The sequence below is a fragment of the Chaetura pelagica genome, unplaced genomic scaffold, assembly GCF_000747805.2.
Source record: "Chaetura pelagica isolate M959 unplaced genomic scaffold, ChaPel_1.0 scaffold534, whole genome shotgun sequence".
In the NCBI taxonomy this organism is placed as follows: Eukaryota; Metazoa; Chordata; class Aves; order Apodiformes; family Apodidae; genus Chaetura; species Chaetura pelagica.
Window position 1 is genome coordinate 171,952 of NW_009953065.1, and position 16,077 is coordinate 188,028.

The window sequence follows — 16,077 nt, forward strand, 5'->3', positions numbered from 1 at the left end:
AATTTGCTAGGCCTCATTTTCCGGTCCTCAGCTCTTGTAATTTCTTTCTCTGCCAATCAAAGAGCCCTTCTGCGACCCTTTATTTTCTCCCTATGAATGCATCTCTACAGTCTTAATCTTCAAGAAAAAGAGCCCATTTAATCTCCTACTGTGACATGTATAATTGCATTTATTCACAGGTATCCACAAAACTGCATCGTTATCTGTACAGCACAGTCCTCTACAGCAATTGCAGAATTACACATGTGCCTGACATATCTACATGAACGCTAGAACAGAAACAACACTGGTAAAGCAATCCCAGCATGGATGCAGCTCAATTCCAATGCTTTACAGAAGTACCATACCATACTTTTATATTTGTAAAAATAGAGATAATATTATTTATTTTTAAAGCATGTTATGTGTACATGTTGAACACTCAAGGTGGTCTGCCCATTCACAACTCCTTCTCCTCCAGCAGTTTGCCTTCATCTGAGGTGCACATCAATATAAAAATACACAGAATCACCAAGGCTGGAAGACCTTGAGGATCATCAAGTCCAGCCTATGACCTAACACCACCACATCAGCTAGACTATGGCACTAAGTGCCACATCCAGCCTTTCCTCGAACACATCCAGGGATGGTGGCTCCACCACTTTCCTGTGCAGTCCATTCCAATGTCTAATCACCCTCTCCGTGAGGAAGTACTTCCTAATATCCAACCTAAACCTCCCCTGGTGCAGCTTCAGGCTGTGCCCTCTCATCCTGTCACTAGTTACCTAGGAGAAGAGCCTGACCCCCACCTGACTACAACCTCCCTTCAGGTAACTGTAGAGAGTGGTAAGGTGCCCCCTGAATCTCCTCCAGAATAAACAACCCCAGCTCCCAGACATAAGGCTGATCTCAAACAGAGAACTGAATGTGCTACCAGGGCAAAACATGCCTCGGGTGCATGACTGTACACAAGAGAGTTTAAATACATATTAACTTAGCAGCTACATGACTGGTGCAGCTTCTCTGCTGTCCTGACATTAATTCCTGTCTAGCTGAAAGCACTTTTTGGTAGTCCACTACATCCCCCCTCTCCTTCTTTAGTTCTTGTCCACTATCACTTCTTTCTCACTGGAGTCTTCTGAACAGTTAGAAGCAAATAAATCAAGAGCCATCAGGCCCCAGATTTTACTCAGTACCTGGTGAAGCCTAGCTCAGCATAATACTTGCCTACAACCAAAACTGTTATAAATCAGATAATTACAATAATAATCATAATTTATATTCATAAATAGAAGGAATCCAATTCAAGAGTAACAGATGACAGGGAGGTTGAAAGAGCAAAGCTTTCCAGAAATGTAAGGAACAAAAGGTGTGGACATTTGTAACTGGGAGCAAGAAAAGAGTAAAAGACAGAAAACAAGTCTTTGCTGGACCTGGAATCAGGATAAAAACTGTGAGAAACACTCCACATGCTACAGCACAGCAACTCTAACACACTGTAATTAACTCCTGGCACAGCCTAACTATTGGAACATCAATAACAAACCTCTCAGGAACTGGTTAACACTCAAGATAGAAATTGGAGAACAAAATCAGTTTTTAAATATCTGATACACAGGCCTCTGGCAAGGTCTAAATACTTGAGACTAAAATCAGCAAATGCTTAATAATACAGAAAAATCAAATTCTTTGAGTAGTTATACCTAAAGACTAATCACATCAAACAATCAGCTTAATGTCAACATGAAAAAATATTTTCATAATTCGCTTAATATGGCAAATCTGAAACACGTTTATGGTCCTTTAAATAACACTAGACATCAAGAAAAAACATTGTTACAATATATATCTGGATTAATTTTCTAGAATTGTATGCATAAAGAAAATTAAATTTCAAGAGATCAGAATAGTCATGACTTTGGTAAACAGTGACACAGCAATAAAACTGTTGTAAAAAAAAAACTTTTAAAAACCTGATAAAACGTTAATTCAACCCTACTAATGTAAAGATTATGTTGAAAAACAAAATTCCAACAGGACCTTTTTTTTCTTCTATCAATGCAAACTTGTCTCTTCTCTCCTGTGCCTGTAATTAGTGTCTTTTATTGAAAGGGGTTAGTAAAAAATGCATACCAGAGATTAAGTAAAACATACCAACTAGTTACATAAAATGCTTTCTCTAACATAAAGTTTGCAAGTTAGGAATCATAATCACAGCAAAATGCAAATAAAATCCGCATGTTCTGTCTGCCTTACTCAACGAGGATAAAGAGGTCTTACACTATTAGCCTCTTACTAATCAAAAACTGAATTAAGTTTTGCAAATAATTTTGTTAGATGCACATTAATTCAGTATCTTAACATGAAAAGGTCAAATTAATGAACTTGTTAGGTACTATTGAGATTTTTATTTATTTATTTAAGAAGCCAACAATAAATAAACTAATATCTTGAGAAGCTCCTTAATTCTGCATAAAAGGTAAAAGTGGCACAAAATAATATATGATGGCCTAGAACAAGACTGCTGCATGTATAATTGAAACAGAGAAAGAAGTAAGTCTGTGGTATAGCAACTGCAGAAGAGCACAAGGACCGGCTTCTACACTCATTACACCAAAATATTTGATTGTACAGCGTAATTCACGAAATAACATGATTCAACGGAAGCTTGAATATCTCTTCCTTTTACATTAATTTACAATAAATCAAGTAGTGACTTTGGTAAACATGAAGGCAGGAAGAATATTAAGAAAATAACAAGATCATTTTGGTAGCCAAGAGGAGTTTTTGTTAGCACTATCTACAGCTTTCACGGCCTTCCTCTTCTTGAAAAGACAAAGCAACTAACAAAACTAGAATCTTTCTAAACAGTAAATCTAAGCATTACATGTTTTTACATGTTTTTTTCTTTTTATCAATGTTATAAAATAAGAACTGAAATTGCCTCTGTTGCGTGAATGTAAGCTGAATGATTCTATCAACGTCATCACATGCAAAATAAAGAATAATTCTTTTGCAAATATCTGACTGTCACAGAACAACCAGTATTACCCATGAGAAACACAGTATCTGGTATATATATTTACTATGTACTATATACTTTACTTTTTTATTATTAAATGTGCTATTAACTATATGCAGTTAGTCACACTGTAACTAGAGCAACTGGCCTTCACTTTCAGATTTTACCAGAGATACTGAAGAAAAGCAGTTCAAACAGTGTATTCTAGATATATTTCACATGTGACACTGTGTTCATGTTTTTGAAGAACTTCTCATTCTTTTTAAAGTTCTTCATAAGTCTGACTTTGGAAAAATTAAGCTTTTCTATAAAAACAAGTTCTCTGTTTCCAAACAGTTCAAGACTCTTTGTTTCAAAGCTACAAATACCAAGGCTTTTAAATTATTTGTATATCTGCTTGACCTTCCACAGGGAGGTTATTTTGGCCTGAAATACCACAAATAAAACTTTGCACAACACATTTTTGCAAAATCTTCCATCTTGCCATAACAGAGCCTCAGGAAAAACAAAACAAAACAAAAAGCAACTAAATTGAAAGGAACAACATGAAACTGGAGAATATGGAGATCACATTTCAGCTAGAGGAAGGCACAGTATATTTTATCCCAAAGAATTTCAGTGAAAGTCTGGCAATGTCACTGCTAACACCACCAGGGACACAAGAGAAATGTTTTAGCAAGGTATTTGCACATGCTATGGATGCAGATGTATGAGGCACCTGAAGCAGTGGCATTCAAAAATACTGCAGATGGCTCTGAGCCAGTAATAAAATTAATTAACTCTCAGCAGGACTAATTAGCCCAGGCACGGCACCATGTTAGTATGGCCATGTAATTTCTATTAGTCAAATCAGTTCAGTTACCCCTACAGAACAGTGCACTTCACCACAGACATATGCTGTATTATTTTAGAGGACACTAGTTCTCACACAAGGCAGTAAGTTGTACTGCATCTAAAACCCTAAGCAAAAGTACCATGACAGGCTCCAGACTGATGTGTGTTGACTCTTCTCAGAAACTGTGCATAACAATATTAATATGAACAAATCTGTCTGCTCTGTGTACTAGCAGTGAAAGATCTCACCGACAGGACAGTAACCAAGTCCTTCTTCACTTCAATTGCAGTTTGATTCAACACAGGGTCTGGCCTGGCAATCATACACTCTATATTTTTGTTCGGAATAGAAAACAAAAAATTCAGTTAATCACTGAATTTGACATGGGAAGAAGGCAGCAGTGTAAGAGAGCTTTTTTTTTTATACAGATACATAAGGCATATTTAATGTTACCTCAAAACCCACAGTAGCTAGAGCACAGTAATTTTTATAGAATATTTAACCTGAAGGACAAGTATTACAGCCAGCCAATCTGCAATTACTTCAGAATAAGCCTCTCTGGTTTAGTCAGATTATTTACACTATTCTAATACCCAATTAATAGGGCGTAGTGTGGAAATAATAGGTACAGATAACTCCAACTTGCAATAGATACGGGTAAGATAACTGCTGCAAAACAAACAAGTATTAATACTTCCTACTAAAATGAGGTATTTAAGTTTTCACCAAATTAGAACTGTTGGTTCCTGAATACTAAGTGCTTAGGTTTTTGATAAACACAAAACAATATTCTTCACCCTTCACAAATATTACCCATAGCCAGCACGTCGAGGGAGGTGATTCTGATCTTCTACTCTGCTCTGGTGAGACAGGAAAGACAAGGACCTGTGGGAGTGGGTCCACAGGACAGCCACAAAAATTATCATAGGGATGGAACACCTCTGCCAAGAGGAAGGGCTGAGAGAGTTGGGGATGTTCAGCCTGCAGAAGAAAAGACTTCAGGGAGACCTTACTGTGGCCCTTCAGTACTTAAAGGGGGCTTTTAAGATGGGGACAGACTTTTTAATAAGGCCTGTTCTGATAGTACAAGGAGTAATGAGTTTAAACTAAAAGAGGGTTTATTCTGATTCAATATAAGGAAGAAATGTTTACAATGAGGATTCACTGGAACAGGTTGACCAGAAAGGTGGCAGATGCCCCATCCCTGGAAACATTCACAGCCAGGGTAGATGGGGCTTCGAACCACCTGACTTCGCTGAAGATGTCCCTGCTCACTACTGCGGTGTTGGACTAAATGACCTTTAAAGATCCTGTCCAACCCAAACCAGTCTATGATTCTCTGATTAAAAACTTACAGGATTTCTTAAACGTATTTCTTAAAAACAGTTGTGTCACTAAGAAACAGATAGGTAGCCTTCTCTCCTGGAAAAGGAAAATAACTAGATACACAACATTTACATTCACATAGTCAGTACCACCTTCCTCCTGCTCACTGCATTCTCCTAGAGAGTATCGACATAACAGTTTTGAGGGTCAATTTTTATGGCACTTCAGTAACAGGATAAACTGTGTGAAGTTGAATGTCAGTCACACAGTGACTAACCAGAAGAGAATTAATTAGTTCAGAGGGGTAACCTGAAGGTCTTTGAGGAGATTTATCTACTATTTCATCTGAAGGAGTGATAAGAAAAGGCTGAACTAAAGTGATGGCTTGAATTTTCTAGTCACGCTATCCTAATATTCCAGGAGGTATCTGGGCTCAGTGCCCAACAAACCAACTTGTGGGAAGAAAATTTTACACCACGGAGTCCAATGAAAAAAAAAACCAAACACCCCACATCAAAACCAAAACTCCCTACAGTACATTTTATATTAACAAAGTTGGAACCAGGGGGAGGGAGGCTATTGCTGAAAGAAATAAAAAGACTGGTAGCACGTCAGTCTTTGTACTTCAACCTAAAACTAGCCATATCTAAAGTATTCCTGATACATGCTTTGTCTTAACTTCTTTTAAAAAAGCTTCAAATACTGACTTCATAGCTCCCCTGAAATTACCACTACTGGAAGAAACTCTTCCTAACATTTTAGATAAAATGTTCTTTGCTTCATTTTGGGCGCACTCCTTACTGTTTCAATTACAGTGGGTATGGAGAGCCACTTACTCCCCTCCCATTTGCAAAATTTTTATTTATCTGAAAATGTTACTCTCTCAGGCCCCTCTTCTCCAAACCAAAGAGCCACACACTTTGAGTTCCTCTTCCCATTGCCCATCCTCAAGCCCTTCAGCCATCATTACTGCTGTATTTAGGACTTTCTTTGATTGTCCTACATATTCCTTGAACAAGATGTTGATATTCCAGCTGAAGCATGAACAAAAGATTTATCTCAAATGCCTTGCACACAACATCATTCCTTAAAAAGATGAGTACAAATTTCACTGCCAACAATGTCACGCTGCTACAAAAGAAATTAACAAGTGGCTTGGACTTCATTCGTGAGGAACTATGAAGGCTCTCTGCAGAACTGTTATCCATACAGTCAGTTTTCCTGTTACTGCTGTAAACTACAACTATTTGTCACTAGGACTTTGTACTTGTCTGAAAGAGAAATCAAATCAGCTCAGTTAAGACATATCTCCAATTTGCTAAGAATATTCTTCATTCTAATCCTGTTTCCCAACATATTTTCCATTCTTCTCTGCTTATTACTTTTAAATTTAATAAGGATATACCATATTACATCACTCAAATCATTAATGAAAACATGAGCCAGCTGCAGAACACGTTTCAACAAAACCCCACTTGATAGATGGCTGAGCAGCAGTGAACAGCTCATGACGACATTCCGGGTATGGCTTTCTCAAATTCTGCATTAATTGCACAACATTTTCATCTGGATAATATTGCTGATCCTGTTAGTGTGACAAGATGTCAAGAGCCTGTTTAAATCAAACTACGAGACAGTCATTGATGTCTCTAATTCTAAGACCTGTTATGCTGCCAACAAAGAAAATGTGGCTGGTTAAAACAGGATTCATTCTTGACATATCTATGTGGCCTACTATTTAATAGTATGTTTATATTCTAGACTCCTACAAATAATTTATGCAATCCCCATTAAGGTAGATAGACAAGAGCTCATTTTCCTCCTCCCATTCCCTCTACTTTTTGTTCTAACAGACATATTGAATATATCCAGGCTTTTTCTTACTTAAATGATATCATGACACATCTTGTTTACCTTAGAAAAGCCCTAAGTCAATTTTTTCTAGCTTCCACCAGAGAATTTTGCAGGCCCAACATCACTGTCTCCTTTGTGCAGACGGCAGTAGTTCTGGAGTGCACTTTAGAAGCACCACCTACATTATGCCAGCTGCAAAGAGGCCTTCCAGGAACAGCCAAAAACTTCTGTCACATTTCACCCAGTATTACACATATCCTCATTAATTTCAGTTCTCTACATCCAAGATATGCTTTTTTACAAGCATCATTAAAATTGAGCTTTATTTCTTTGAATTTCCCCTAAGTCTTCTCTTGTCATGTTAAGCCTAAACAACTGCAAAGTACAAGCTTTGCTCCCTCTTTATAAAGAACAAAATGCATATGATGTGGTATTGTCCTGGAGCAACTTCTATACTGAAGACCCCCAAAACCATATTTCAATAGAATTCTTCCCCTTCGTTTTATGCCTGCACAGCTTAGTCACAGACTAACTCTGAGTTTACAAAAGAGCAAAATTACAGCTGCTGTGAAAGCCTGCCTACAGGTATTATATGCTCACAAAGTCATTCAAGAACATAAATTCACTTGCTGTGAAATAAAATATAATACAAACGTACACAGAGACTAGGAGTATATTATAATTAAAAGAAGTCTAGGCCTTTTTATCAATAATTATAACATCTGTTATAGGTATTTAACAAGCAAAATATACAAATCCTTTGTTGTCCAAAGCTAGCTCTGTAACTGACAGATGGAATTAACAACCTGTCCACAGTCATGCCATTTGCTGCACAACTAAGAATTTTTTCATCTTCATCTGATCAGTTACTGGTCACCGTTAATGACAGTAATTTCTCCTTCCCTCATAGGAGACAGCACACTTTAGAATACCTGCCGAATTTCATCTGTGAAAGGGAACTGCATAGAATGTACTATTTTCTTGTCACATCCTATTTAAACCTGATCAGGAAAGTTTCTTTCTCACTTTATAAAATATTTGTATTAAAATATCACCAAGAAGCAGTCAAATCATGTAATTCACTGCTGTAGGCCATGAACTAACATAGACTTGCTGAGGAAATACACGTTGAACAGATACACCCAAATGGGCATACACGCTTGTGTCTCACAAACTTACACACAGAGTAAAACAGTTCATGAAAATAAATGGCCAGTTTTCCCATGATTCCACACAGAATAACCTATAAGCAATAAAAGGTTTATTATTCCATAGAAAGTGCAAAACTTTCACAGTAATATCACAACGCTGCTGATTTCAATAAGGCAGAAATTATGTTGCGCCACATGTACAACAGAAAGATAAAAGACAATGGGAAGAATTTTTCCCTGAACAAGAGCCAAAAGGGATATTCAGAAATACCTAAAAATACAAATTACTGTTAATCTTGGCCACGATACCCAATTCGAAAGCAAGCCTCCATGATGCAGAGCTTCCTATCCAATACCTGGCTTTTGCATCATTCACGTCTAACACCTACTTACTACCAACAGACGTAGTACTTCCCAAGCCTTCCCAAAGATTTTGCATTTCACTACAGAATAACCAGTGCCCAGTGTCTGTTCCCCATGCTTCCCACCCTCCCAATGCCACAGACCACTCCATCACATTTCCCATCTTTCTGAAGCACAGCACTTCCACACCTTCACTCCCAAGTTGCCACAGACTCACTGCTCTCTTGTTCCATGCCACCACCACCTCCACCCTACAGATCTCCCCCACATCCCAACACTTTCCAAGGACAGAAGCACAGCATGGTGTGGCCAAAATCCAGCCTCCCTGCAACACACCACCTTCCCACTGACTCCCACTGCAGTACCCTGAACCTTGCTGATTCCAGCTACCATGCACTTTCATCGCCTCTGGAGACAGTTACCCCATAACCCATAAGCCACCACCTCACCACACAAGACAGACACCTTGTGTCCACCACACCAGCCACTCCCCTAGTGGGGTGTTCCCATCCACTGGCATTCTGGGCATCACGGCCAGCAGAGAGTAACCAACAGCAGACAGCCAAAAATGAGGGAGGGATGCAGATGGAGAGATAAGAGAGAAGAAAGGAAGAGATACAAGGAAAGAGAAGAGAAAAATAACAGTAGACAAGGGATTTTACCTGGCCATTAGCCATCCAGAATTAAGGATTAATTAAGGATTAAATTAAAGACAGTAAGCCTTGGCTCCCTCCTTATGGACTGTAGGATGAAACTCAAAAGTGATTCCTAAGGGGACATGTTTCCCTTCATCTTTAAAAAGAATAACTAATCAAGACTTCTCTAAGCTTCAGGAAAAGACCAAGTGTTTGAAAACCAGAAACTCAAAAGACTGACACTTTAACAGAGGAAAGTGGAAGTTCATTTTTTAAATTGTGAAAGAAAATAAGAGGGAGGAGAGCAATGAAAAGCAGTTTCTTTGGAAGAAAAAAATCCTAAAAGCTACACAAGATAAACAGCTCAGATTTTACCATTAAACAGTACTGATTATTTGAATAGAATCTAGCATTCAGATTAATCCCACAAGACGTGTAATTCAGGTAGTTAAGGGACAGAATTACCTTATATAACCTAAGGATGTGAGAGGAGACTGAAATGGAAAGAAGACAGAATATTAGAAAAAACAGAAAATTAGAAAAATATTCTAATTTGGAATGCTACAATTGCTTAAGTGCATCAATCAAAATAATATACTAAATAAACATAAAAAAACCTTTCCATTTGCAATACGGCATCTGCTAATTATAAAACTAAGTCCTTATTTATTTTTTTTATTATACAGTATAAAAAGAGCAGTAGTGACAGATACGCACAATAAACCTCAGGATTATTCTGAATGTTTGGTAGTTCAGCTCTCCCTCAATCTATTTTTGGAAGCTGAAATTTGAATATCATTAAAACAACAGAGAAACACCTGGCAAGATACTATATCCACACCAACTGATCTCCAAGACTAACAGGATGCTCCTCTCTGCAGCACAGTGCAGAAGTACCCAAGCCAGCCAGCCAGCAAAGAATCTAGCAGTGTACTCTCAAGCTTCCTAGAAGCCAATAACATACAGGGTAAATTAGTCACCACTACAGCAGAATGCTTCCAGAATCTCATTTAGGTTAGGTATCTGCATATGGTATCACATATGGCTTTCATAAAGGTCATGGGGCCAATAATCTTCTTTTAGGACACGGATGTAAACTATGTGGATGTAATTTAAACTAAGCCTTATTGTAGTGCAATATCTCCCAAAAACTAAATATGTATCTGCTGCCTCTGAAGGCATTTTATACAAACACAAACCAGTGAAAAATTAATTGCTTGACAAAAAAATTTTTGCCCAAAAGAACACAAGTTATTATCATAGAATTTTCATGTTATTAAATACCTCTATCTACAAAAGTCATGGGAAAAAACTGAAGGAACTATTGAGTTCTCTTCATACCATTTCTCAATTCAAATCAGGAAGTAGCCATCAAGAACCTTAATAACAAGTTTTTGGAGCTTATTTTAGTCAAATGCTACTGTGAGTCATACAAGTGCAAGCTAAAAATGCCTCTAAAAGGACTCACCAAGTTCATTGAGACTCTGGGCAGCTTTTGTTATCTCTCTGCTTCCTCCTTGAAGTTGTCCTTGAAGCCTCTTACTGAGATACAAGATGCGTATTATCCTCCGCAGCAAGTCACAGGCAGCCTGCAGAGAAAATGTAGCATTAGGGGATACGATCAGTACATAACGACTGCATCATATGAGGCCTCAAATATGGAAATATTTTAACCAAAAAAGGTAATATTAATGTCAATAAAACTAAGAAACCTTAGACCACTGAAATACCTTTGCTCAGGATTTTTAACAATGTTTTATGCAATCCAGACCAGTACTTTCAAAAGTTTCTAATTAAATTCACAGGTCTACTGAATTTATGTTGTCATTACTATTAAAAAAGAAAAAAAGGGAACTCAGAATCCTATAACAAAGACATGTTCCATTTCTAACTAGAAGTGAACTTTATTTTGCATTGTGCACCTCTCCTCAATATTCATCCGCCCCTGGAAAGCTGTAGTAAAATTGAGAAATTCTTCTTACCAATCAAACATTGATCCAAAATATGAAAATGGAAGCATTTACTTCAGAGAACAATAAACCTTAAAGGCTAAATTGCTATGACAGATACTGACTCTTATGGTAGGAACAGATCAAAAAATTCATTTCCAGCAAATCTTCGATGAGGCCAGTCACCTTCATTCAGCCAACTGTTAGTTCACATACTTTCATAAGTCTATTAAAATACACATAATTCTTGATTAAAAATTAAGAAGATAAATGCATATTAAAATTTTCAAGAAACATATTTGTGTGTATGTTTTTGTTAGCACCAATTTAGAAAAAAAGGTAGGCCTGACATCTAAATCAAACATAATCATAAAATCACAGAATTGTTTCAGTTGGAAGGGACCTTAAAAGTTCACCTAGTTCCAACCCCCCTGCATGGGCAGGAACACCTCCCATTAGATCAGGTTGCTCAGAGCCCCATCCAATTCGGCCTTTAACACTTCAGGGAGGGGGATTCCACAACTTCCCTGGGCAACCTGTGCCTATGTCTCATCACCCTCACATAAAGAATTTCTTCCTAATGTCTAACCTAAATCTCTCCTCTTCCAGTTTTGATCCATCCCCCCTTCTCCTCCCACTACAAATCCTTGTAAAAAGTACCTCCCCAGCTTTCCTGTAGCCCCTTCAGGTAGTAGAAGATTGCTGTAAGGTTCCCCTGGAGCCTTCTCTTCTCCAGGCTGAACAGCTCCAACTCTCCCAGCCTGTCCTCGTTGGAGGACATCATCTTCATGGCCCTTCTCTGGACTCTCTCCATGAGCTCCATGTCCTTATGCTGGGGGCTCCAGAACTGGACACAGTACTCCAGGTGGGGTCTCACAAGAGCAGAGTAAAGGGGGAGAATCACTTCCCTTGACCTGCTGGCCATGCTTTTTTTTGTGTTTCCCAGGACACAACTGGTGTTCTGGGCTGCAAGTGCACATTAGCTGCTCATGTTGAGCTTCTTATCCACCATGATTCCCAAGTCGTTCTTCTCTGGACTGTTCTCAATCCATTCTCCACCCAGCCTGTGTTTGTGCTTGGGGTTGCCCCGACCCAGGTGCAGGACCTTGCAGGCCTGGTTGAACTTCATGCAGTTTGCATGAATCCACTTCTCACATCTGTCAGGGTCCCTCTGAATGGCATTTCCTCCCTTCACTGTGTTCACTGGCAAACTTGTTGAGAGTGCACTCGATCCCACTGTCCATGTCACCAACAAAGATGTTAAATAGCACCGGTCCAAGTATTGACCCTTGGGGAACACCACTTGTCACAGTCTCCATCTGGACATCAAGCCATTGACCACCACTCTTTGAGTGTGACCATCCAACCAGTTCCTTACCCAACGAGTGGTCCATCCATTGAATCCCTATCATTCCAGTTTTGATACCAGGATGTTGTGCAGGACAGTGTCAAAAGCTTTACACAGGTCCAGGTAGGTGACGTCAGCTACTCTGTCCACTAATGCCGTGACACCATTGTAGAAAGCCACCAAATTAGTCAGGCAGGATTTGCCCTTGATGAAGCTGTGTTGGCTGTCACCACTGACCCCTTTTTTTCCACATGCCTTAGCAGAGCCTTCAGGAAGATCTGCTTCATCATCTTGCCAGGCACAGAGGTGAGACTGACTGCTCTGTAGTTCCATGGATCATCCTTTTTTCCCTTCTTGAAAATGGGAGTTATGCTTCCCCTTTTCCAGTCAGTGGGGATTTCTCCAGACTGCCAAGACTTTTCAAATATGATAGACAGAGGCTTTGCAACTTCATCAACCAGTTCCTTCAGGAGCCATGGATGAATCCCATCCTGTCACCTTAAAGATCATCTAGTTCCAACCCCCCGGCATGGGCAGTTTAATTTTTAATAGCTTTTTAATAGTTTGTGTTTTTTAAACATCTAGACAGAACAAAAAGGAAACCTCAGAAAAAGCCCCACTTAGACAAACTGCTGAAAGCACAACTACTCTCACTGCTTTTGGCTCTGTATCACAGAGTCTGAAGTGCAAGTTTCCTAAGCATTCTAAGACAACTTAACCACATGATTTCTATTACCATTAGTGAGAACCAAGCGAAGCTTATCCTACTTTGAGAGATTAACATATTAGTTTTTACTAATTCATCTCTTTAATCAGAAAAATCTTAATCCACATACCACTTCCATATCGGTGAACTACATTTCTGCAAGATTAATCAAAAATAGGTTTTTATATCAAGCACTGTGCTTCACCAAGTCAGAAGGCATAGGATTACAACTTTGCTTTCAAATTTAATTATTCTCTCATCCAATTTTGTACCTCTAGCCAATGATTTTCCCTAGGAATTCCACTTCAGTATCTTCTGACCATCTTTTACTTTCTGTGCCAAAAATTACTTCTTTTTCATTTGATTGTTGCTCATTATCTCCTATCCAAGAAACAATATTTTAAAAGGACTAATAAACTGAGTAACAGATGGGAAAAGCTACATTTAGATAAAAGAGGGGAAAAAAAAATAACTTCTGAGCCTGTGAATTCAAAGGAGGAGAAAAAACAAAGACGCTGAAGATGCATTCTTAACTTCACAGTGATTGCTACTGCACTGTGCCCTTGACAAAGATTCTGCTTCACCCAAGTACTTCATTTACATCAGTTGTTCAACTTAATAAAACTCCCAGTCATTGTATAAGAATGCAATATTCAGGAATAACGTAACAGAAATAGTATATATATACACACACATATATCTAATAATGGAGTTGTTGACAGATGCTAGATCCTTTCACCTGGTCACCTGCAGAACAGAAGTCTGAACTAATTCAGGAAACATTGCTTTCCTGTGTTGACATAATATGCTTTTGTAAACGAGATGCTTCCATCCAAGAAGAAATTAATTCTACTTTTCAAGCAATAATTAATTTGGAAATGGCCCAGTGGCCTGAGTTAGTTCCATTGGTTTTAGTAAAATTAAAAATAAACCCCAATTTTTCTGGAGATTACATGTTATCTCCTGAAATTTAATGCAATACATCAACACTTACAGACATTGTGACAATTCAAGCAATCAAAAGACCTCTTGGTTTTCTCTCAAGTTAATTTTAAGAAATTATTGAAAGACTTAATAATAAAGAGAGGACCACTTAAAAATGTGTCAGTGCATAACTCATCTATGCAATTGCATATATCTGCCAGACCATAAAGTAGTTGAATCATAGAATCACAGAACTATTCACGTTGGAAAAGCCCCTTGGGATCACCGAGTCCAACCATCATCCCTACTCTACAAAGTTCTCCCTTAAACCATATTGACCAACACCACATCCAAATGACCCTTAAATGTATATATAACCGATGCCTGAAGAATGATGAGACATTCCACCATCTTCAGACTACATTTACTCTTAGTTACAGTAGCACCAGGATGAAATCCATTACTGGTGAATATTTTAAAAGGAGTCTAACTTTAAAATACAGAATTCATATTTTTAAAAGTTTTTTTTTATTATTTTCTATTGTAAGAATTTTTAAACACTGAGATATCTGAAATTAAGAGAACACACAGAAAGACTTGGTTAAACTGAGCAGCACAGAAAATAACCCTCTGAAGGCCAAACTCTGTGTCTACATAGTTCAGTTGTTAACTACTCCCATTTAGCTCATGATCTACTATGGAAAGATTCAGAAGAAGACAGTCTGATTTGAAGTAGGAAGTAAGCTTTTGCTCCCTTGGCATGCCATGAAGCTCAGAGCGAGACATAAAATACACAAGTACACAGCAGAGATTTGGAATTTGGGACTAGATTCGAAGTTTCACACTGAATTTGCAGTGAGAATGTTTATGAAAAAGACAGACTATATTAAAAGCAATTAAGAATGGCAAAATCCAGCTTTATGCAAGCCAAATATTCCTTCAGCTTGTGAGCAGTCCCACAGCAATCAGTAGAGAAGCAGTAAAATACCATCATGAGTACAAGAGGCTCTTAAACACCACACAGTGCAGCAGAACATACCTGTCAAGCCTACAGATTTTGATGGAATGTAACCTCTTTTAGCAGTCACCTGCCTTTTCCTACTTATTCTACCAATTGTGTATCATCTGATAAAACCAGAAAGTTTGAAAGTGTCCCATGCCGTAAGTCCTGCATTTGGGAGCAATTTCACGTCATAAGCCCTGTCACTTTCATGAAGTGAATTGTTTGCTGTGCTGACACCCTTCCTTCCTGCCCAAACCAGGCAGCCAGCTCAAGAGATACCACAGAAGTGCATCTTGGGGAAGCAGGAGGCTGACATTTCAAAGGCCTATTGATTCAACTCTCCATATGTCCACCTTCATTTTATAATTCTAGTGTCCTGACCTCAACTCCTGCCAGCAGTGTAGTGCAAAACAGAGCACTTGCCATTTATCTTCCAACACAAGAAGGAACAGTAGCTCCCCTGCCAACGGGGAATTCTCACTGGCAAAGAAGCTGGAGTAATTGTTTCTCTTTCTAAATTGAGGTAAGTGGAATTGCATGCTACGAAGATTAGCTTAGCATGCTACCCTAAGAGTTGCTTACCACACAACTCTTTCTCTGACTAACAGCAAATAAAGCCAGATATTACAAATTCCCTGGCACAGGCTGAGTAATGCTGACCCTAGATGCATACTGCTTTCACACCACAGGAAAATCTATGTAACCCTGCTACAGGAGAAAGCACACAAGAAACATTTCCTAAGATCAGGGACTCATTCTTCTTAAATGTCTTTCTACAGAACTTTATGTAAGGTCAGGACAGAAATTACCTTCAGTTTTAGCACCAAACTCCAACACCCCTTCCACAGCTGCAACATACCTCAGAGAATAACAAAAACCTGCACCTAACCTGTCACATGGAAGTCACTGAAGATTTGTCCAGTAGTATAAACAGTAACAGCTGGACAAACTGGCTCAACAGAATGTTAAGAGCATCCTGCTG

The 16,077-nt window shown here is 38.5% G+C and overlaps 1 protein-coding gene across 1 annotated transcript in view; it reads right to left on the reverse strand.

The window, feature by feature from the left end:
* The window catches only part of COG5 (component of oligomeric golgi complex 5), a 177,682-nt gene that overhangs the window by 156,062 nt on the left and 5,543 nt on the right, over window positions 1-16,077 (reverse strand). Inside the window, exon 6 of the mRNA XM_009996782.1 lies at window positions 10,634-10,754. Within this exon, the coding sequence (XP_009995084.1) occupies window positions 10,634-10,754 (121 nt within the window). The remainder of the gene's footprint in view (window positions 1-10,633; window positions 10,755-16,077) is intronic.